The sequence below is a fragment of the Oncorhynchus mykiss genome, chromosome 4 (genome assembly GCF_057628025.1).
Source record: "Oncorhynchus mykiss isolate SJ-2025 chromosome 4, ASM5762802v1, whole genome shotgun sequence".
NCBI classification, from domain to species: domain Eukaryota; kingdom Metazoa; phylum Chordata; class Actinopteri; order Salmoniformes; family Salmonidae; genus Oncorhynchus; species Oncorhynchus mykiss.
In genome coordinates this window covers 21,728,111-21,752,140 of record NC_143025.1, presented here as the reverse complement: position 1 = coordinate 21,752,140, position 24,030 = coordinate 21,728,111, and the positions used below count along the sequence as shown (strand labels likewise).

The window sequence follows — 24,030 nt, the reverse complement described above, 5'->3', positions numbered from 1 at the left end:
CACAATCCACCTGGGAGACACACCAAACATGTGGAAGAAGGTGCTCTGGTCAGATGAAACCAAAATTGAACTTTTTGGCAACAAAAAGGCAGGCAGTTTGGCGTAAAAGCAACACAGCTCATCACCCTGAACACACCATACCCACTGTCAAACATGGTGGTGGCAGCATCATGGTTTGGGCCTGCTTTTCTTCAGCAGGGACAGGGAAGATGGTTAAAATTGATGGGAAGATGGATGGAGCCAAATACAGGACCATTCTGGAGGAAAACCTGATGGAGTCTGCAAAAGACCTGAGACTGGGACGGAGATTTGTCTTCCAACAAGACAATAATCCAAAACATAAAGCAAAGTCTACAATGGAATGGTTCAAAAATAAACATATCCAGGTGTTAGAATGGCCAAGTCAAAGTCCAGACCTGAATCCAATCGAGAATCTGTGGAAAGAACTGAAAACTACTGTTCACAAATGCTCTCCATCCAACCTCACTGAGCTCGAGCTGTTTTGCAAGGAGGAATGGGAAAAAATGTCAGTCTCTCGATGTGCAAAACTGATAGAGACATACCCCAAGCGACTTACAGCAGTAATCGCAGCAAAAGGTGGCGCTACAAAGTATTAACTTAAGGGGGCTGAATAATTTTGCACGCCCAATTTTTCAGTTTTTGATTTGTTAAAAAAGTTTGAAATATCCAATAAATGTCGTTCCACTTCATGAATGTGTCCCGCTTGTTGTTGATTCTTCACAAAAAAATACAGTTTTATATCTTTATGTTTGAAGCCTGAAATGTGGCAAAAGGTCGCAAAGTTCAAGGGGGCCGACTACTTTCGCAAGGCACTGTATGTATGTATGTATGAATGTATGTATGTATGTGTATATATATATATATATATATATATATATATATATATATATATATATATATATATAGTGGGGCAAAAAAGTATTTCAGTCAGCCACCAATTGTGCAAGTTCTCCCACTTAAAAATATCAGAGAGGCCTGTAATTTTCATCATAGGTACACTCCAAATATGACAGACAAAATTAGGGGGAAAAATCCAGAAAATCACATTGTAGGATTTTTTATGAATTTATTTGCAAATTATGGTGGAAAATAAGTATTTGGCCACCTACAAACAAGCAAGATTTCTGGCTCTCACATACCTGTAACTTCTTCTTTAAGAGGCTCCTCTGTCCTCCACTCGTTACCTGTATTAATGGCACCTGTTTGAACTTGTTATCAGTATAAAAGACACCTGTCCACAAGCTCAAACAGTCACACTCCAAACTCCACTATGGCCAAGACCAAAGAGCTGTCAAAGGACACCAGAAACAAAATTGTAGACCTGTACCAGGCTGGGAAGACTGAATCTGCAATAGGAAAGCAGCTTGGTTTGAAGAAATCAACTGTGGGAGCAATTATTAGGAAATGGAAGACATACAAGACCACTGATAATCTCCCTCGATCTGGGGCTCCACGCAAGATTTCACCTCGTGGGGTCAAAATTATCACAAGAACGGTGAGCAAAAATCCCAGAACCACACCTAGTGAATGACCTGCAGAGAGCTGGGACCAAAGTAACAAAGCCTACCATCAGGAACACACTACGCCGCCAGGGACTCAAATCCTGCAGTGCCAGACATGTCCCCCTGCTTAAGCCAGTACATGTCCAGGCCCGTCTGAAGTTTGCTAGAGAGCATTTGGATGATCCACAAGAAGATTGAGAGAATTTCATATGGTCAGATGAAACCAAAATATAACTTTTTGGTAAAAACTCAACTCGTCGTGTTTGGAGGACAAAGAATGCTGCGTTGCATCCAAAGAACACCATACCTACTGTGAAGCATGGGGGTGGAAACATCATGCTTTGGGTCTGTTTTTCTGCAAAGGGACCAGGACGACTGATCCGTGTAAAGGAAAGAATGAATGGAGCCATGTATCGTGAGATTTTGATTGAAAACCTCCTTCCATCAGCAAGGGCATTGAAGATGAAACGTGGCTGGGTCTTTCAGCATGACAATGATCCCAAACACACCGCCCGGGCAACGAAGGAGTGGCTTCGTAAGAAGCATTTCAAGGTCCTGGAGTGGCCTAGCCAGTCTCCAGATCTCAACCCCATAGAAAATCTTTGGAGGGAGTTGCAAGTCCGTGTTGCCCAGCAACATCCCCAAAACATCACTGCTCTAGAGGAGATCTGCATGGATGAATGGGCCAAAATACCAGCAACAGTGTGTGAAAACCTTGTGAAGACTTACAGAAAACGTTTGACCTCTGTCATTGCCAACAAAGGGTATATAACAAAGTATTGAGATAAACTTTTGTTATTGACCAAATACTTATTTTCCACCATAATTTGCAAATAAATTCATAAAAAATCCTACAATGTGATTTTCTGGATTTTTTTTCTCATTTTGTCTGTCATAGTTGAAGTGTACCTATGATGAAAATTACAGGCCTCTCATCTTTTTAAGTGGGAGAACTTGCACAATTGGGGGCTGAATAAATACTTTTTTGCCCCACTGTGTATATATATATATATATATATATATATATATAATTATTTTTCCACCTTTATTTAACCAGGTAGGCTAGTTGAGAACAAGTTCTCATTTACAACTGCGACCTGGCGAAGATAAAGCAAAGCAGTTCGACACATACATCAACACAGAGTTACACATGGAATAAACAAGCATACAGTCAATAATACAGTAGAAAAAGTATATATACAGTGTGTGCAAATGAGGTAAGATAAGGGAGGTAAGGCAATAAATAGGCCATGGTGGCGAAGTAATTACAATATACCAATTTAACACGGGAGTGAATGGATGTGCAGAAGATGAATGTGCAAGTAGAGATACTGAGCTGCAAAATAGCAAGATAAATAAATAAATACAGTATTGGGATGAGGTAGTTGGATGGGCTATTTACAGATGGGCTATGTACAGGTGCAGTGATCTGTGAGCTGCTCTGACATCTGGTGCTTAAAGCTAGTGAGGGAGATATGAGTCTCCAGCTTCAGTGATTTTTGCAGTTCGTTCCAGTCATTGGCAGCAGAGAACTGGAAGGAAAGGTAGCCAAATGAGGAATTGGCTTTGGGGGTGACCAGTGAGATATACTTGCTGGAGCGCGTGCTACAGGTGGGTGCTGCTATGGTGACCAGTGAGCTGAGATAAGGCGGGGCTTTACCTAGCAAAGACTTGTAGATGACCTGGAGCCAGTGGGTTTGGCGACGAGTATGAAGCGAGGGCCAGCCAACGAGAGTGTACAGGTCGCAGTAGTGGGTAGTATATGGGGCTTTGGTGACAAAACAGATGGCACTGTGATAGACTGCATCCAATTTGTTAAGTAGAGTGTTGGAGGCTATTTTGTAAATGACATCGCCGAAGTCGAGGATCGGTAGGATGGTCAGTTTTACTTGGGTATGTTTGGCAGCATGAGTGAAGGATGCTTTGTTGCGAAATAGGAAGCCAATTCTAGATTTAACTTTGGAGTGGAGATGCTTAATGTGAGTCTGGAAGGAGGGTTTACAGTCTAGTCAGACACCTAGGTATTTGTAGTTGTCCACATATTCTAAGTCAGATGCTGGACGGGCGGGCAGGTGCGGGCAGCGATCGGTTGAAGAGCATGCATTTAGTTTTACTTGCATTTAAGAGCAGTTGGAGGCCACGGAAGGAGTGTTGTATGGCATTGAAACTCATCTGGAGGTTAGTCAACACAATTTCCAAAGAAGTGTCAGAAGTATACAGAATGGTGTCGTCTGCGTAGAGGTGGATCAGAGAATCACCACCAGAAAGAGCGACATCATTGATGTATACAGAGAAGAGAGTCGGCCCAAGAATTGAACCCTGTGGCACCCCCACAGAGACTGCCAAAGGTTTGGACAACAGGCCCTCCGATTTGACAAACTGAACTCTATCAGAGAAGTAGTTGGTGAACCAGGCGAGGCAATCATTTGAGAAACCAAGGCTGTTGAGTCTGCCGATTAGAATGTGGTGACTGACATGAGTCGAAAGCCTTGGCCAGGTCAATGAATACGGCTGCACAGTAATGTCTCTTATCGATGGCGGTTATGATATTGTTTAGGACCTTGAGCATGGCCGAGGTGCACCCATGACCAGCTCTGAAACCAGATTGCATAGCGGAGAAGGTACGGTGGGATTCGAAATGGTCGGTAATCTGTTTGTTAACGTGGCTTTCGAAGACCTTAGAAAGGTAGGGTAGGATAGATATAGGTCTGTAGTTTGGATCTAGAGTGTCTTCCCCCTTTGAAGAGGGGGACGATCGCGGCAGCTTTCCAATCTTTGGGAATCACAGACAATATGAAATCGAGTTTGAACAGGCTAGTAGTAGGGGTTGCAACAATTTCGGCAGATCATTTTAGAAAGAGAGGGTCCAGATTGTCTAGCCTGGTTGATTTGTAGGGGTCCAGATTTTGCAGCTCTTTCAGAACATCAGCTATCTGGATTTGGGTGAAGGAGAAATGGGGAGCAAGTTGCTGTGGGGTGTGCAGGGCAGTTGACTGGGGTAGGGGTAGCCAGGCGGAAAGCATGGCCAGCCGTAGGAAAATGATTGAAATTCTCAATTATAGTGGATTTATCGGTTGTGACAATGTTTCCTATCCTCAGTGCAGTGGGCAGCTGGGAGGAGGTGCTCTTATTCTCCATGGACTTTACAGTGTCCCAGAACTTTTTTGAGTTTGTGCCACAGGATGCAAATTTCTGTTTGAAAAAGCTAGCCTTAGCTTTCCTAACTGCCTGTGTATATTGGTTCCTAACTTCCCTGAAAAGTTGCATATCACGGGGGCTAATCGATGCTAATGCAGTATGCCACAGGATGTTTTGTGCTGGTCAGTCAGGTCTGGAGTGAACCAAGGGCTATATCTGTTCCTGGTTCTACATTTTTTGAATGGGGCATTCTTATTTAAAATGGTGAGGAAGGCACTTTTTAAAGAATAACCAGGCATCCTCTACTGACGGGATGAGGTCAGTATCCTTCCAGGAGACCCGGGCCAGGTCGATTAGAAAGGCCTGCTCGCTGAAGTATTTAGGGAGCGTTTGACTGTGATGAGGGGTGGTCGTTTGACCGCAGACTCATTACGGATGCAGGCAATGAGGCAGTGATCGCTGAGATCTTGGTTGAAAACAGCAGAGGTGTATTTGGAGGGCAAGTTGGTTAGGATGATATCTATGAGGGTGCCCGTGTTTACGGATTTGGGGTTGTACCTGGCAGGTTCATTGATGATTTGTGTGAGATTGAGGGCATCAAGCTTAGATTGTAGGATGGCTGGGGTGTTAAGCATGTCCCAGTTTAGGTCACCTAGCAGCACAAGCTCTGAAGATAGATGGGGGGGCAATCAATTCACATATGGTGTCCAGGACATAGCGGGGACAGAGGGTGGTAACGGTGAGAGCGGCAAGCGGCAATGGTGAGAGACTTGTTTCTGGAAAGGTGGATTTTTAAAAGTAGAAACTCTAATTGTTTGGGTACAGACCTGGATAGTAAGACAGAACTCTGCAGGCTATCGCTGCAGTAGATTGCAACTTCACCCCCTTTGACAGTTCTATCTCGTCGGAGAATGTTATAGTTAGGGATGGAAATTTCAGGGTGTTTGGTGGTCTTCCTAAGCCAGGATTCAGACACGGCTAGGACATCCGGGGTGGCAGAATGTGCTAAAGCAAACAAACTTAGGGAGGAGCCTTCTAATGTTAACATGCATGAAACCAAGGCTTTTACGGTTACAGAAGTCAACAAATGAGAGGCACTGATAGGCACTGCAGAGCCTGGATTCACCTCTACATCACCATCCTATATGTGTAATTAGGGTTGCAAAGATACCGGTAATTTACCAAAGTTACTGGAATCTTCAGTAATTCTGTTAATTAAATAAAACAATTTCCTGCAGTCAAATTACCAAATTCCCCTCTAGTGGCCTCATGGGTGGAATGTTATTAATATTTTCATAATTATTAAACATTATTTCAATAAACCTGCCGAAAATCCGGTGTTTCTATGTGAAATAAGTCTGGCAGCACAACCGATTGACAAAAGTACTACAAATTGAGAAATCATGTGACTAAACTGTATAAAAAGAAGAAACTATGCTATGAAACAAAGATAAATTATATATAGAATGATAGTAAAAAGCTTTGGAGCACCTTAAATTAAATTTTGGGCAAACAGGCAAACTCCGCTCCATCATTCATTGAATCAGATGACTCATCACAAAACCCACTGATATTGCCAACTACTTTAATTATTTTTTACATTGGCAAGATTAGCAAATTTAGGCATGACATGCCTGCAACAAATGCTTACACTACACATCCAATTATATCTTGCCAAGTCTAGGACTAAAAGGCTCCTCAACAGCTTCTACCCCAAGCCACTACTCCTGAACAATTCATAAAAATCCCCACCGGACAATTTACATTGACCCCCCCCCCCCCCCTTGTATACTGCTGCTACTCGCTGTTTGTTTGTTACCTATGCATAGTCACTTCGTCCCCACCTACATGTATAGATTACCTCAACTAGCCTGTACCCCTGCACACTGACTCGGTACCGGTGCCCCCTGTATATAGTGTTGTGTTACTTTTTATTATTCACTTTTTATTTTAACCTACTTGGTAAATATTTTCTTCTTCTTGAACTACACTGTTGATTAACCTCCCTAGGGTATGTGGGACGCTAGCGTCCCACCTGGCCAACATCCAGTGAGAGCGCCACATTCAAATACAGAAATACTCATTATAAAAATTCAGAAAACAAAACATATTTTACATAGATTTAAAGATGAACTTCTTGTGAATCCAACCACGGTGTCAGATTAAAAAAATGCTTTACGGCGAAAGCATACCTTACGATTATTTGAGAACATAGCCCAGCAGACAAGTCCTTACAAACAGTAACCAGCCAAGTAGAAGAGTTACACAAGTCAGAAATAGAGATACAATGAATCCCTTACCATGATCTTCATATGGTGGCACTCAGAAGACATTAATTTACTCAATAAATGTTCCTTTTGTTTGATAAAGTCTCTTTATATCCAAAAACCTCTGCTTTGTTTGCGCGTTTTCTTCAGTAATCCACAGGCTCAAAAGCAGTCTAAACAGGCAGACAAAAAAATCCAAATTGTATCCGTAAAGTTCATAGAAACATGTCAAACGATGGCAGGTGCACTGTGTTTCCTCCGGCACATTGGTGCGGCTGGCTTCCGGGTTGGATGCGCGCTGTGTTAAGAAGCAGTGCGGCTTGGTTGGGTTGGGATTCGGAGGACTTTCGACCTTCGTCTCTCCCTAGCCCGTACGGGAGTTGTAGCGATGAGACAAGATAGTAGCTACTAACAATTGGATACCACGAAATTGGGGAGAAAAAGGGGGTAAAATTTAAAATAAAATTAAAATAATACAAATTTAAAAAACAACACCATCAACAAGGCAGGTTCATGCCTTGCCTCACCTGGACTACTCTTCAGTCATGTAGTCTGGTGTCACAGCGGGACTTAGGAAAATTACAATTGGCTCATAACAGGGCAGCACGTCTGAGAGCTAACATTAATGATATGCATGTCAATCTCTCATGGCTCAAATTGGAGGAATTGGAAAGAGATTTTTTAAATTGAAATGTTGGAGAAATTGGAGAGATTTTTTAAATTGAAATGTCTAAATATCTAATATACATAAGTATTTACACCCCTGAGTCAATACTTTGTAGAAGCACCTTTGGCAGTGATTACAGTTCTGAGTCTTTCTGGGTAAGTCTCTAAGAGTTTTCCACACCTGGATTCTGCAACCTTTGCATGTTATTCTTTTCAAAAGTGCAAGAAATTACCGGGCTTCCCTATATTCCCATTCGAACCGGAAGTGCTATTTATATAACTCTCTGTGAATTATGTGTTATTCTAAGGTAGGCTTACATAAAAGAAAATAGAAAACTGCACACTGCTCTTTCTAGTATCACTGTTCTTTATTAAGCGTTACGTTTCGGTCACTGCTTTTGGCAGTGTTTGTAATTTGCACCCTTATGTGGACATTGCTCCACCCACATCCGTTCAGGGCATCGAATGCAGTTCGAGTCAAGGACAAGTAAAAATGTGTTACCAAATATAGCAATGTGCATTTCATAAATATTCTAATAAAGTATGTACATAAAACGTATTAAACACATCTGTAAAACCACAATGAGGAAATCGACCTATCAAGAAAGTTTTCATAAATCATTGGATACATTGCAGGATAAAAACATCAGAGTAGGCTGAAGTGGTTTTAACGACAAGGCATTAGTGATAAGAGAATTATGTTCTCAAGGTACATAACCCAATTTTATTATATTACTCTGTCTGCAAACCAGAATTTGTAAGATCCTGGTCGAATGAAACAGACGGAGGCCCAGCTAAAATAGTCCAAAAGGTTTATTCACGGGAACATTCTGGCATGCACAAAACAAAGCAATTCATTTTATACTGACTTCTCACGCCCACACATTCACACAACCATACGTACACACATACACACAAACAGACGCACACACATACACACAAACAGACGCACACAATGTCCTGCTACGCACACAATGTATTCGTCATCACACAGGCCGGAGCTCGAAATCGGTCCGTACCTCACCATCTGTTGCGTCATTGACCTCTCCAGAGTCCTGATAGCAAAACTTTCACACAGGGGACCAAACAACATCCAAACAGAACCAAAACACTCATACAGGTGAAGGTTGCCCACAACACAGTGATTATGACATTTTTTCCATTTCCCAAACATACTATCAAACCAATTTGTTAGAGCGTCATCTACCCCAGATTTCTCTGCCAATTCGTGAGCTAATGTGGTTAAACCAGCCAGGGCCTTGGTCACTGATCCGTCTGGAGCTGTGTTATCGGTGATGAAAAAACAACATTCTGCTCCGAATATGACACCCACCACCCTTTTCAGCCAGTAACATATCCAATGCTATCCTATGTAAACTCTATTGTCAAAAGATCCGGACGGAGCACTCCTTCTCTCTCTTCACCTCGTGTTTGATAAGGGTGAAGGGCATGCCTAACTGCACTAGTGCACAACTACCCGTCCAATTGGTAGGCAGGTCAGGCCACAGCCTCACCCCTTCACAAACCACCAGACATCCGCTCTAGGCCTTTTCATCTGCCAGTCAAGACCCTCATTGTCTTGTCGGTTGTAACATTCTCTATCCTATTGCAGAGAATGTGACGTAGTGAGCCATGACGTAGCGAGCCATGCAATAATAATGTCCTGTAACTGTGAAAGGGGGAAGTCTGGATGTAATGGGCACATGGGGATACAGATAATGCAGATCAATGCAACTGTCATTGTCTGGCTTCCCTGCCTTCATGAACAGCTTTACCATACAGGCCATTCCCCTGGGTGTATCAATTCCATCAAATGGAAAGGGAATGGTTGTCACCTGAGGTTTTGCTGTGGCGCAGGCATAACATTCTTCTTTCGCTACTGATCTGGCTGTATACTGAATCCATTCTAACTATAGGTTAGAATCCCCATAACCAGTTTCCACCTCAATCACTTCCTTCAGATCTTTTGTCTGCACTATCTGCACCGGCCCTTGGCTCTGGACTACTCTGCCATCACTATCTGTTTTGTCAGAGGCTCTGCTTGTATTCTGGCTGACTATAGAGCTATCACCTGCCCTAACTAACCTCTTCTACCCGGAATGGCTCTATGGTGTCAACCGAAACCTGATCAAACCCTACATACCATAACCCTAGATCCTCCTTCTTTATGTTTTTAATGGTAATTCGTACCTTTATGCAATACTTCTCTCACTCCGGATTGCAGTCAAAAACCCACACCTTCACTATACTCCATCTTCTTCCATACTGGATAAGCGGATTCATATAGCCCTCGCTCTCTGTGTAGGCTATGACCTGTTTCCATGAACTACACGGGGACCTGCACAGATATCTTCCATAATGGCTCATAGTCCTAGACTGCCAAGGAGTCAGATGCCCCATTTGGTCTACATAGAACTCCACTGAGGCATCCTTCCCAATCTCCACTCTCACTTCCTGTTTATCCAGATCAAGTGATCTCTTATGCTTGGTTAATACAATATCCTCATAGTCTAACTATGGGTCACATTACCACCTTCTGCATTCTCGGGATGGGTCATGGTGTATTTAGGAATATTGCTCCCACAATAAGACAGCTCAAACCAATCGGCACTCCTGTAAAGCCCCACCCTTTCCCGGAGAACATATCCTCAGCTAGGCCAGCCCACACTTTCACTTCTATGAACGCGGACAGGGCGGGGTCAAGGAATCTTCGTTAGAGAGGTAACCCCTGACCCTTATTGGAATTCGGTTCTCCTCCTAACACTGTGATTGTTCGACAGTGTCAGTGTGTCTTCTCCTGTAACCCTTTTGCAATGTGTGATATGAACCCAGGTACAGTGCCTTGCGAAAGTATTCGGCCCCCTTGAACTTTGCGACCTTTTGCCACATTTCAGGCTTCAAACATAAAGATATAAAACTGTATTTTTTTGTGAAGAATCAACAACAAGTGGGACACAATCATGAAGTGGAACGACATTTATTGGATATTTCAAACTTTTTTAACAAATCAAAAACTGAAAAATTGGGCGTGCAAAATTATTCAGCCCCCTTAAGTTAATACTTTGTAGCGCCACCTTTTGCTGCGATTACAGCTGTAAGTCGCTTGGGGTATGTCTCTATCAGTTTTGCACATCGAGAGACTGAAATTTTTTCCCATTCCTCCTTGCAAAACAGCTCGAGCTCAGTGAGGTTGGATGGAGAGCATTTGTGAACAACAGTTTTCAGTTCTTTCCACAGATTCTCGATTGGATTCAGGTCTGGACTTTGACTTGGCCATTCTAACACCTGGATATGTTTATTTTTTAACCATTCCATTGTAGATTTTGCTTTATGTTTTGGATCATTGTCTTGTTGGAAGACAAATCTCCATCCCAGTCTCAGGTCTTTTGCAGACTCCATCATCTCCATTGCAGACTCCATTCTTCCAGAATGGTCCTGTATTTGGCTCCATCCATCTTCCCATCAATTTTAACCATCTTCCCTGTCCCTGCTGAAGAAAAGCAGGCCCAAACCATGATGCTGCCACCACCATGTTTGACAGTGGGCATGTCGTGTTCAGAGGGATGAGCTGTGTTGCTTTCACGCCAAACATAGCGTTTTGCATTGTTGCCAAAAAGTTCAATTTTGGTTTCATCTGACCAGAGCACCTTCTTCCACATGTTTGGTGTGTCTCCCAGGTGGCTTGTGGCAAACTTTAAACAACACTTTTTATGGATATCTTTAAGAAATGGCTTTCTTCTTGCCACTCTTCCATAAAGGCCAGATTTGTGCAATATACGACTGATTGTTGTCCTATGGACAGAGTCTCCCACCTCAGCTGTAGATCTCTGCAGTTCATCCAGAGTGATCATGGGCCTCTTGGCTGCATCTCTGATCAGTCTTCTCCTTGTATGAGCTGAAAGTTTAGAGTGACAGCCAGGTCTTGGTAGATTTGCAGTGGTCTGATACTCCTTCCATTTCAATATTATCGCTTGCACAGTGCTCCTTGGGATGTTTAAAGCTTGGGAAATATTTTTGTATCCAAATCCGGCTTCACAACAGTATCTCGGACCTGCCTGGTGTGTTCCTTGTTCTTCATGATGCTTTCTGCGCTTTTAACGGACCTCTGAGACTATCACAGTGCAGGTGCATTTATACGGAGACTTGATTACACACAGGTGGATTGTATTTATCATCATTAGTCATTTAGGTCAACATTGGATCATTCAGAGATCCTCACTGAACTTCAGGAGAGAGTTTGCTGCACTGAAAGTAAAGGGGCTGAATAATTTTGCACGCCCAATTTTTCAGTTTTTGATTTGTTAAAAAAGTTTGAAATATCCAATAAATGTCGTTCCACTTCATGATTGTGTCCCACTTGTTGTTGATTCTTCACAAAAAAATACAGTTTTATATCTTTATGTTTGAAGCCTGAAATGTGGCAAAAGGTTGCAAAGTTCAAGGGGGCCGAATACTTTCGCAAGGCACTGTAGCTCCTTCAGCAATTCTCACCGCGAAGGCTGTCACCAGGAGTATTTGACTTGGTATTGCCCCTCCCAACGGGGCTGCTTCCCGTCTATTCTCCTCAGGGACTGGATTGAGTGAATCACCTTCTCCTGTAATTCACCTGTAGAGCATAAAATCTTGGACATACGGGTTTGGTTAACAAACAGTCTTCTCGTGTGTTCTGCTAGAACCTAACTCTGTCATTCTATTTGTTCTATCTGATTAGCTAGAATATCATCCATTATTTAAAGAACTAGACCCTAGTAAACCAATTCTAGGGATAATATCTTGACCTAATATTTCAGTTACCATAATCGTGTCCGCCAAGTAAGTTGGGAACGCTATAAAAAAACAAATGTTCATTATTATCCAATAGGCCACAAAGTGTCCTATCCTATCCCCCCCTTTGATACATGGCTCCACCCCTGTATCAATATTGCCGCAAATCTAAACAATGACTTAGGTAAGATTAGTAAATTATCCTTATGTCAGACATTATCATGTAGTAGCGCCCCTTTCATTCTCTTTATGTCCAATTCTCCCTGGGGCGTTCGTTCATGTCTATCCTGTATCAATTCTCTGTCAAGTGTCTTATCTACTTTAAGAGTTATCTGTTCTGCTTTGTATGGTCTTAGATATATATGTGCTTGTCTATGTAAACAGTAACCTTTCTCTCCTTTCTTATTTCACAGGCCCTAGTCAATGCTACTATTTCGGCCTGTTGTGCCGAATAATTTCTGGGCAATGTTTCCGTGTTTAACACCTTAGTTAAAAAACGTTTGTCTCCACTCGGTACTGTTCTCTACCCATTCTGTGTCACTCCTATCTTGCATATTTCCTGGCCCCCCTTCCCCACCTTCTCCTCTCTGCTCCCAAACCTTCAAGGTCTCCGCAGTGCGGGGAGGGCTCCTCCGTCGAACCTTTCTCCTATCTGTCTGTCTTTCTCATAACAGTCAGTATCAAATATGGGTTGTTTCCAAATTTTGGCTAAGTGTTTCACTGTCTCAACTCATAGATTTTGGAAAAATTACCTGTATGGTGGCCAGCTCTAAAGTAATTACATAGGTTGATTAAGGTTATCTCGATGTTCTCAATAATTCTGAATCACCACAGATGTCATATATCCCTGTCCTGTTGGTCTGGATTAGGTTCTAAATACTTAACATAAATCTACCATTAATCCAAGGCTATGCCATTTCTTTCTTCTCATTGGTTCAAATTACCACTATGTCAAAGAACTATAAACTCATTCATAATTATCAATTACTCAATTTACCTTAAAATCAGTATCACAAATGACCTTAAATTCATTATCCAAATGGCCCTCCCACGAAGCTGATCAGACCACAAGGGAAAGCCATGATAGAGGTCAAAGGTTATACCACCCTTTTACAGTTGGGTTCCATACTATATTAGACAAATTAAAGAAAAACCCTCAAACATTTTCTACATGTTGTATCCCAGGTTCCCAGTACATTTCCTTTATCAAAATAATTCACGTTTAATTAAAACTCAGAAAATAAAACTTCTAATATTCTATATTTGTGCCCCGATTCAGGAACCCAAACGTTGACTACAAAGAAAACCTAATGATAATTCCATTGTACTCCCTCCAATCATTAGTTTTACATTTCCTCAATGGTTCATTATACTTAATTGAACGTGCCCTCCAAGCTTGTTTTGCAACATTAAATCCCATTCAGTCACCGTCCCTTTAAAATACAATTACTCAACCTGCAATCCACTTTGCGGACCTGTCATGGTTCCATGTAATGGAAAGATTATAATGTTAGTATACCTTAACTTCCTGTTCAATTGCACTGGTGTTATCTAAACAATCAAACCAAAAATCAATAACCGGGAACTATCACAACATTTTTATGATTCAACTATTCAGACCTCCCTCTCTTACAGCCAAATATAGCCCAGTGAGCGCGACTAACTGTTCTCTTCTTACCAGTGGACAAAAATACAACCTCTCCTCCAACAACGTTCTGTCTTACCTTACACTATCGTACGATTATAACCAAACTTTACAACTGTCCCATCTTTCGGCTTCACCCTTATGAATTGTTCCAGCCTCAAGTGTAATATGTAAATCGGCAAAATGTATAACCTACATCAGTCAATCCATAAGAATAAAAACACATTTCGATGGGCACAACTCTATCGCAATTATCTCTCCGTTATTATTTAGAATTCATCAGGTTTAGGTAACTGTCTCATCTATGATTCAGTAATTTAAATATGACTCCAGTCTCAATACATTATTCCAGCAGATCATTTGGCAACACAACGTATTCCATCGAAATCGCCTCGCTATTATTTTGAATGAATTAGTCTTTCAATTTAACCTAAACAAGCTATTAAAACGTTCAGATTATATCTTAAACAAACACTAACAACCGTATCTGTCCATGCAAAACCTATCAATAGTTGAATTACAATCAGAATGAATTTTAGTCTAGTGGTGCCCAGGCTGAGATGCGAACCCGAGTCTCCCGTATTGTAGGCACGCACTATCGAGACCATTCCCAGAAAATAACCCTAATTTAAAGGTCCAAGCGTTTCCCCAGTGAGGATTCTCCTTACTCTCGCTCCCTCGTTGTCTCTGCCTCTCTCTCTTTTCCCTGTCTGTCCCCTTATCTTCTCTTTTCCTTTCCTCTCTTGACTTTCTCGACTTTTTCCCTTTCTTTTTAAAATCTTTCCTGCTCTTTCCCCAAGAGTAGCAATAAATATTTGACTCCTGTCTGTCCGCTCTCTCTCTCTCTGCTCTCTATCTACAGCCCACTGTAAAACAACCGCTGCCCCCTGACCTGGGGTCCCGTCTCCTTTTACAGCCGCCCAATCCTTTTTCTGTCTCATCTTCTTCTATGTGTATGTGCTTTTTACCGCTATCCAATTACTATAGTTATGTTCTACAGTATATTCTCTCAATCTAGGTGTATGGATATCTAAGATCTATGTATGTGCTGTTTACCGTTATCCAATTACTATAGTTGTGATCCTGCACAATCTATGTGTGTGTCTCTTTTCGTGGAATGGTCAAATCTATTTTGCGCGCCTCCAGTAATTCTTGCCTCCCTTCCTACTAATATACTTTAGATCAATTACTTCAACCAGTTTTACTTTTAGGTCTTACTGTTAGATGCTGTTAGATCTTAGTATATTAGATCGGCTAATGTATATTGGCCAATTTAACGTTTAGGTCTCAACATTAGATAGTTTCCATTGGTAGTGCGTGCAGATACCTTCGTGCCATTCCGGAAAATCTATGTGTATGTATTTCTAATTCTGATTAAATTACTCCTATGTGTGTCTCCCTATTGGTGTGTATGTCACTACTCCCTATGTGTGGGCTCACAGTTACTATGCTTATTTTGCTATCTCTTAACCTATGTGTGCTTTTCCTTTCTTGAAACTTAATCTATAGAGGTGTCAATCGGACATTAGGTCTAATATACGTATACGCTAATATCTCGTATCTCACTCCGCTATACTATCTCACTCCGCTATATCTCGTATCTTACTCCGCTATACTATACCCGGATGCCGCTGGGCCAATTGTGCGCCACCCTATAGGATTCCCGATCATGGCCAGTTGTGATACAGCCCGCTGCGCCACTTGGGAACCCTAGGGTTGAATATTTTCCCGGTATTTTACAGATGTTCCATCCTGAGAATAAATCACTTTTTTTCTCCCGGGTAACATGGTATTTTACGCCAAAACCGGAAGTGTTATTCAAAAGCATGCATAATAAAGCATTTGAATATGTATGGATGTCTTTGATTAGAGCTTTGTTCCGCATGAACATTCAAGCCTGATGCTACCTGAGCCTGATGAGCCATATATTATATACATTTTATGAGCCCTACATTAACATCATTTATTGAGCCCAAACCCCCAAAAAAGCCCAAATGATTGTGCACTTACCCAATACATACACTACCGTTCAAAAGTTTGGCATCGCTTAGAAATGTCCTTGTTTTTGAAAGAAAAGCAACTTAAAATACAGCGACTCCGCATCCCGGAGTCGCCTCTTCACTGTTGATGTTGAGACTGGTGTTTTGCGGGTACTATTTAATGAAGCTGCCATTTGAAGACTTGTGAGGCATCTGTTTCTCAAACTAGACACTCTAATGTACTTGTCCTCTTGCTCAGTTGTGCACCAGGGCCCTCCCACTCTTATTTTCTATTCTGGTTAGAGGCAGTTTGCGCTGTTCTGTGAAGGGAGTAGTACACAGTGTTGTACGAGATCTTCAGTTTCTTGGCAATTTCTCGCATGGAATAGCCTTCATTTCTCAGAACAAGAATAGACTGACGAGTTTCAGAAGAAAGTTGTTCGTTTCTGGCCATTTTGAGCCTGTAATCAAACCCCCAAATTGCTGACGCTTCAGATACTCAACTAGTCTAAAGAAGGCCAGTTTTATTGCTTCTTTAATCAGAAAAAAAGTTTTTGGTTGTGCTAAAATAATTGCAAAAGGGTTTTCTAATGATCAATTAGCCTTTTAAAATTATAAACTTGAATTAGCTAACACCACGTCCCATTGGAACACAGGATTGATGGTTGCTGATAATGGTCTTCTGTACGCCTATGTAGATATTGCATAAAAAATCTTCCGTTTCCAGATACAGTAGTCATTTACAACATTAACAATGTCTACACTGTATTTCTGATCAATTTGATGTTATTTTAATGGACAAAAATGTGCTTTTCTTTCAAAAACAAGGACATTTATAAGTGACCCCAAACATTTGAACGGTAGTGTATATGATTTAGGCTACTGCACATTATGGATAACAGAAAAACAGGAAAACCATAGATGTAGCTAGCTAAATGCTCTCTTGGGTAAATAAATTAATCTAGTTCCTGTAGACTAATATTTTCGAGTGTGAACTGTATTACTGTATTGTACTGTATTATATGGACTGGAATTACGCACATCGTTCATACCATGAAAGCAGAAGAGAACATGCGATTCTGGGGCAGCACATGCGGCCTACAAAGTAGGCTAGCGAATTGAATTTAACTTTTGAAATACACTGCTCAAAAAAATAAAGGGAACACAATGTAACTCCAAGTCAATCACACTTCTGTGAAATCAAACTGTCCACTTAGGAAGCAACACTGATTGACAATATATGTCACATGCTGTTGTGCAAATTGATTAGACAACATGTGGAAATTATAGGCAATTAGCAAGACACCCCCAATAAAGGAGTGGTTCTGCAGGTGATAACTACAGACCACTTCTCAGTTCCTATGCTTCCTGGCTGATGTTTTGGTCACTTTTGAATGCTGGCGGTGCTTTCACTCTAGTGGTAGCGTGGGACGGAGTCTAGAACCCACACAAGTGGCTCAGGTAGTGCAGCTCATCCAGGATGACACATCAATGCGAGCTGTGGCAAGAAGGTTTGCTGTGTCTGTCAGCGTAGTGTCCAGAGCATGGAGGCGCTACCAGGAGACAGGCCAGTACATCAGGAGACGTGGAGGAGGCCGTAGGAGGGCAACAACCCAGCAGCAGGACCGCTACCTCCGCCTTTGTGCAAGGAGGAGCACTGCCAGAGCCCTGCAAAATGACTTCTAGCAGGCCACAAATGTGCATGTGTCTGCTCAAACGGTCAGAAACAGACTCCATGAGGGTGGTATGAGGGCCCAACGTCCACAGGTGGGGGTTGTGCTTACAGCCCAACACCGTGCAGGACGTTTGGCATTTGCCAGAGAACACCAAGATTGGCAAATTCGCCACTGGCGCCCTGTGCTCTTCACAGATGAAAGTAGGTTCACACTGAGCACATGTGACAGACGTGACAGTCTGGAGACGCCGTGGAGAACGTTCTGCTGCCTGCAACATCCTCCAGCATGACCGGTTTGGCGGTGGGTCAGTCATGGTGTGGGGTGGCATTTCTTTGGGGGGGGCCGCACAGCCCTCCTTGTGCTCGCCAGAGGTAGCCAGACTGCCATTAGGTACCGAGATGAGATCCTCAGACCCCTTGTGAGACCATATGCTGGTGCGGTTGGCCCTGGGTTCCTCCTAATGCAAGACAATGCTAGACCTCATGTGGCTGGAGTGTGTCAGCAGTTCCTGCAAGAGGAAGGCATTGATGCTATGGACTGGCCCGCCCGTTCCCCAGACCTGAATCCAATTGAGCACATCTGGGACATCATGTCTCGCTCCATCCACCAAGGTCTCCGTTGCACCACAGACTATCCAGGAGTTGGTGGATGCTTTAGTCCAGGTCTGGGAGGAGATCCCTCAGGAGACCATCCGCCACCTCATCAGGAGCATGCCCAGGCGTTGTAGGGAGGTCATACAGGCACGTGGAGGCCACACACACTACTGAGCCTCATTTGGACTTGTTTTAAGGACATTACATCAAAGTTGGATCAGCCTGTAGTGTGGTTTAGTGTGGACTCCAAATCCAGACCTCCATGGGTTGATAAATTTGATTTCCATTGATAATTTTTGTGTGATTTTGGTGTCAGCACATTCAACTATGTAAAGAAAAAAGTATTTAATAAGAATATTTCATTCATTCAGATCTAGGATGTGTTATTTTAGTGTTCCCGTTATTTTTTTGAGCAGTGTATAATAGGGCCTATTTGTATTATTATTAGGCTGACGCATACAGTGCATTCGGCAAGTATTCAGACCCCTTGACTTTTTGCACATTTTGTTACGTTACAGCCTTATTCAAAAATGTATTAATTCGTTTTTTTCCTCATCCATCTACACACAATACCCCATAATGACAAAGCAAAAACAGGTTATTTAGATAAGTATTCAGACCCTTTGCTAGGACACTTGAAATTGAGCTCAGGTGCATCCTGTTTCCATTGATCATCCTTGAGATGTATTTTACAACTTGATTGAGTCCACCTTTAGTAAATTCAATTGATTGGACATGATTTGGAAAGGAACACACCTGTCTACAGTCATGGCCAAAAGTTTTGAGAATGACACAAATATACATATTCACAAAGTTTGCTGCCTCAGTGTCTTTGGATATTTTTGTCAGATGTTACTATGGAATACTGAAGTATAATTACAAGCATTTCATAAGTGTCAAAGGCTTTAATTGACAATTATGAAGTTGATACAGAGTCAATATTTGCAGTGTTGACCCTTCTTTTTCAAGACTTCTGCAATCCGCCCTGGCATGCTGTCAGTTAACTTCTGGGCCACATCCTGACTGATGGCAGCTCATTCTTGCATAATCAATGCTTGGAGTTTGTCAGAATGTGTGGATTTTTGTTTGAGGAATGACCACAAATTCTCAATGGGATTAAGGTCTGAGGAGTTTCCTGGCCATGGACCCACAATATCAATGTTTTGTTCCCCGAGCCACTTAGTTATCACTTTTGCCTTATGGCAAGGTGCTCCATCATGCTGGAAAGGGCATTGTTCGTCACAACTGTTCCTGGATGGTTGGGAGAAGTTGCTCTCGGAGGATGTGTTGGTACCATTCTTTATTCATGGCTGTGTTCTTAGGCAAAATTGTGAGTGAGCCCACTCCCTTGGCTGAGAAGCAACCCCACACATGAATGGTTTCAGGAGGCTTTACTGTTGGCATGACACAGGACTGATGGTAGCGCTCACCTTGTCTTCTCCGGACAAGCTTTTTTGCGGATGCCCTAAACAATCGGAAAGGGGATTCATCAGAGAAAATGACTTTACCCCAATCCTCAGCAGTCCAATTCATGTACCTTTTGCAGAATATCAGTCTGTCCCTGATGTTTTTCCTGTAGAGAAGTGGCTTCTTTGCTACCCTTCTTTGACACCAGGCCATCCTCCAAAAGTATTTGCCTCACTGTGCTTGAAGATGCACTCACACCTGCCTGCTGCCATTCCTGAGCAAGCTCTGTGCTGGTGGTGCCCCGATCCCGCAGCTGAATCAACTTTAGGAGACGGTCCTGGCGCTTGCTGGACTTTCTTGGGCGCCCTGAAGCCTTCTTCACAACAATTGAACTGTTCTCCTTGAAGTTCTTGATGATCCGATAAATGGTTGATTTAGGTGCTATCTTACTGGCAGCAATATCCTTGCCTGTGAAGCCCTTTTTGTGCAAAGCAATGATGACGGCATGTGTTTCATTGCAGGTAACCATGGTTGACAGAGGAAGAACAATGATTCCAAGCACCACCCTCCTTTTGAAGCTTCCAGTCTGTTATTCGAATCAGCATGACCGAGTGATCTCCAGCCTTGTCCTCGTCAACACTCACACCTGTGTTAACGAGAGAATCACTGACATGATGTCAGCTGGTCCTTTTGTGGCATGGCTGAAATGCAGTGGAAATGTTTTTGGGGGATTCAGTTCATTTTCATGGCAAAGAGGGACTTTGTAATTAATTGCAATTTATCTGATCACTCTTCATAACATTCTGGAGCATATGCAAATTGCCATCATACAAACAGACTTTGTGAAAATGTATATTTGTGTCATTCTCAAAACTTTTGGCCACGACTGTATATAAGGTCCCACAGTAGACAGTGCGTGAGGTAGAAACCATGAGGTCGGAGGAATTGTCCGTAGACCTCCAAGATACGACTCTGTCGAGGCACAGATCTGGTGAAGAGTACCAACAAAAAAAATAATCTTAAATGGAAGATGTTTGGAACCACCAAGACTTCCTAGAGCTGGCCGCCTGGCCAAACTGAGCAATCGGGGGAGCAGGGCCTTGGTCATTGAGGTGAATGCCAAACTCCACGTCTGGAGGAAACCTTGCACCATCCCTACGGTGAAGCATGGTGGTTGCAGCATCATGCTGTGGGGATGTTTTTCAGTGGCAGGGACTGGGAGACTAGTCAGGATCGAGGAAAAGATTAACGGAGCAAGTACAGAGAGACCCCTGCTCAGGACCTCAGACTGGGGCGAACTTACACCTTCCAACAGGACAACGACCCTAAGCACACAGCCAAGACAACAATTTTTTGCAGTATTACTTTAGTGCCTTGTTTGAAAATAGGATGCATGTTTTTAAATATTTTTTATTCTGTACAGGCTTTCTTCTTTTCACTCTGTCAGATAAGTTAGTATTGTGGAGTAACTACAATGTTGTTGATCCAGCCTCACTTTTCTCCTATCCCAACCATTAAACACTGTACCTGTTTTAACGTCACCATTGGCTTCATGTTGAAATCCCTGAGCGGTTACCTTCCTCTCTGGCAACTGAGTTCGGAAGGACGCCGGTCTTTGATGAATCTGTGTTTTGAAATTCCCCACTTGACTGAGTTACCTTACAGATAATTGTATGTGTGGGGTACAGAGATGAGGTAGTCATTCTAAAATCATGTTCAACACTTTGATTGCAACTTATGTGTCATGTTAAGCACATTTTTACTCCTGAACTTCTTTAGGCTTGCCATAGCAAAGGGCTTGAATACTTATTGACTCAAGACATTTCAGATTTTCATTTTTAATTCATTTGTAAAAAACTTAAACTTAAAAACATCATTCCACTTTGATATTATAGGGTATTGTATGTAGACCAGTGACCCCAAAAATCTAAATTTAAGCCATTTAATTTTCTGTCTAACACAATAAAATGTGGAAAAAGTCAAATCACTGTACCCTCTCTCAACCCAATGGGTATATAATAGGAACAGAAGCTAAGTGATGCAATGTTACAGTATGTGACTCTGTATAGATCTGAGGTCATACCTTTACCTTATAGCACCTCTTTCCCCAGCCGGACAGCCTACTCCTATAACCCTGAGGCCCAGCTGTATGGGCAAGGTAGTGGAGGAGCCTACTTTGACTCTCAGGGTGGGGGTGCCCAGGTCACCACGGTGGTCTCCTCGGCCGGCGGCGGGCCGCCCCACGGCATGGTGGGCATCGCCATGGATGTGGGCGGTAGTCAGGTCATCTCCGGTGGCGGCACCTACCTGATCCACGGCGGGGGCATGGATGGGGGTCGCCACCACGCCTCACACTCTTCCCGCTCCTCCTCTGCTATGGTGAGCACCTTGGATGGGTTACATATACTCTGTCCTTGTTTGCTGTTTGTTAGGACTTAGGAATTTAGTAGGGAGAATAATGTTTCCAGTCCAGTAGGTTTGTCATTGAAATGATTGTGATATGACTACGTAAGTCCATCAAACATTATGGTATACAGTTGAAGTCGGAAGTTTACATACACCTTAGCCAAATACATTTAAACTCATGTTTTCACAATTCTTGACATTTAATCCCAGTAAAAATTCCCTGTCTTAGGTCAGTTAGGATCACCACTTTATTTTAAGAATGTGAAATGTCAGAATAATAGGAGAGAGAATTTCTTTCATCACATTTCCAGTGGGTCAGAAGTTTACATACACTCAATTAGTATTTGGTAGCATTGCCTTTAAATTGTTTAACTTGGGTCAAATGTTTCGGGTAGCCTTCCACAAGCTTCCCACAATAAGTTGGGTGAATTTTGGCCCTTCTTCCTGACAGAGCTGGTGTAACTGAGTCAGGTTTGTAGGCCTCCTTGCTCACACACGCTTTTTCAGTTCTGCCCACAAATGTTCTATGGGATTGTGGTCAGGGCTTTGTGATGGCCACTCCATTACCTTGACTTTGTTGTCCTTTGGAAGTATGCTTAGGCTAATTGTCCATTTGGAAGACCCATTTGCGACCAAGCTTTAATTTTCTGACCGATGTCTTGAGATGTTGCTTCAATATATCCACATTATTTCCATCCTCATGATACCATCTATTCTGTGAAGTGCTCCAGTCCCTCCTGTAGCAAAGAACCCCCACAACATGACGCTGCCACCCCCTTGCTTCACGGTTGGGATGGTGTTCTTCGGCTTGCAAGCCCCCCCCTTTTTCCTCCAAACATAGCAATGGTCATTATGGCCAAACAGTTCTATTTTTCATCAGACCAGAGGACATTTCTCCAAAAAGTACGATCTTTGTCCCCGTGTGCAGCTGCAAAACCGTAGTCTGGCTTTTTATGGCGGTTTTGGAGCAGTGGCTTCTTCCTTGTTGAGCGGCCTTTCAGGTTGTCGATATAGGACTCTTTTTACTGTGGATATAGATACTTTTGTACCTGCTTCCTCCAGCATCTTCACAAGGTCCTTTGCTGTACTAGGTCCTTTGCTGTACTTGCTTACTATTGTTTGTACAGATGAACATGGTACCTTCAGGCATTTGGAAATTGCTCCGAAGGATGAACCAGACTTGTGGAGGTCTACAATTTTTTTTCTGAGGTCTTGGCTGATTTATTTTAATTTTCCCATTATGTCAAGCAAAGAGGCACTGAGTTTGAAGGTAGGCCTTGAAATACATCCACAGGTACACCGCCGATTGACTCAAATGATGTCTATTAGCCTATCAGAAGCTTCTAAAGCCATGACATAATTTTCTGGAATTTTCCAAGCTGTTTAAAGGCACAATCAACTTAGTGTATGTAAACTTCTGACCCACTGGATTTGTTATTCAGTGAATTAGAAGTGAAATAATCTGTCTGTAAACAATTGTTGGAAAAATTACTTGTGTCATGCACAAAGTAAATGTCCTAACCGACTTGCTAAAACAATAGTTTTTTTAACAAGAAATTTGTGGAGTAGTTGAAAAACAAGTTAATGACTCCAACCAAAGTGTATGTATACTTCCGACTTCAACTGTAGTATAGGCACCAACAATTGAGAAATAAATACACATGTCTGATAGTCAGTAATTCCATATCATTACATACACGAGGGATGGTTTATGGTTGCTTTTACTAAACAGCTTTTTAAGCCGTGTACGGATTAAAGTATCCTACAGTGTCTAAATTATTAGTTACACCAACAAACAAATTGCTCTGCCGTAAAGGACAAATTGCCCTGCCTTACGCTTCCGTGGCTGTGACGCACGCTGGCGTGACTGTCATCACACCTGCTTGCCTGGCCTATCTGCTGAACCTCAGGGAAACCTGAGTATGGGGTGGGCCTCAACCTCCCCAGTGGCCCATGGCATTACGGG

The 24,030-nt window shown here is 42.5% G+C and overlaps 1 protein-coding gene across 4 annotated transcripts in view; it reads left to right on the top strand.

The window, feature by feature from the left end:
- LOC110521502 (DNA-binding protein RFX2) overlaps positions 1-24,030 on the top strand; it is a 77,871-nt gene that overhangs the window by 35,014 nt on the left and 18,827 nt on the right. For all 4 annotated transcript variants that reach the window (XM_036968419.2, XM_036968421.2, XM_036968420.2 and 1 more), the window contains exon 5: positions 21,770-22,037. In XM_036968419.2, coding sequence (XP_036824314.1) covers positions 21,770-22,037 — 268 coding nt within the window. The remainder of the gene's footprint in view (positions 1-21,769; positions 22,038-24,030) is intronic.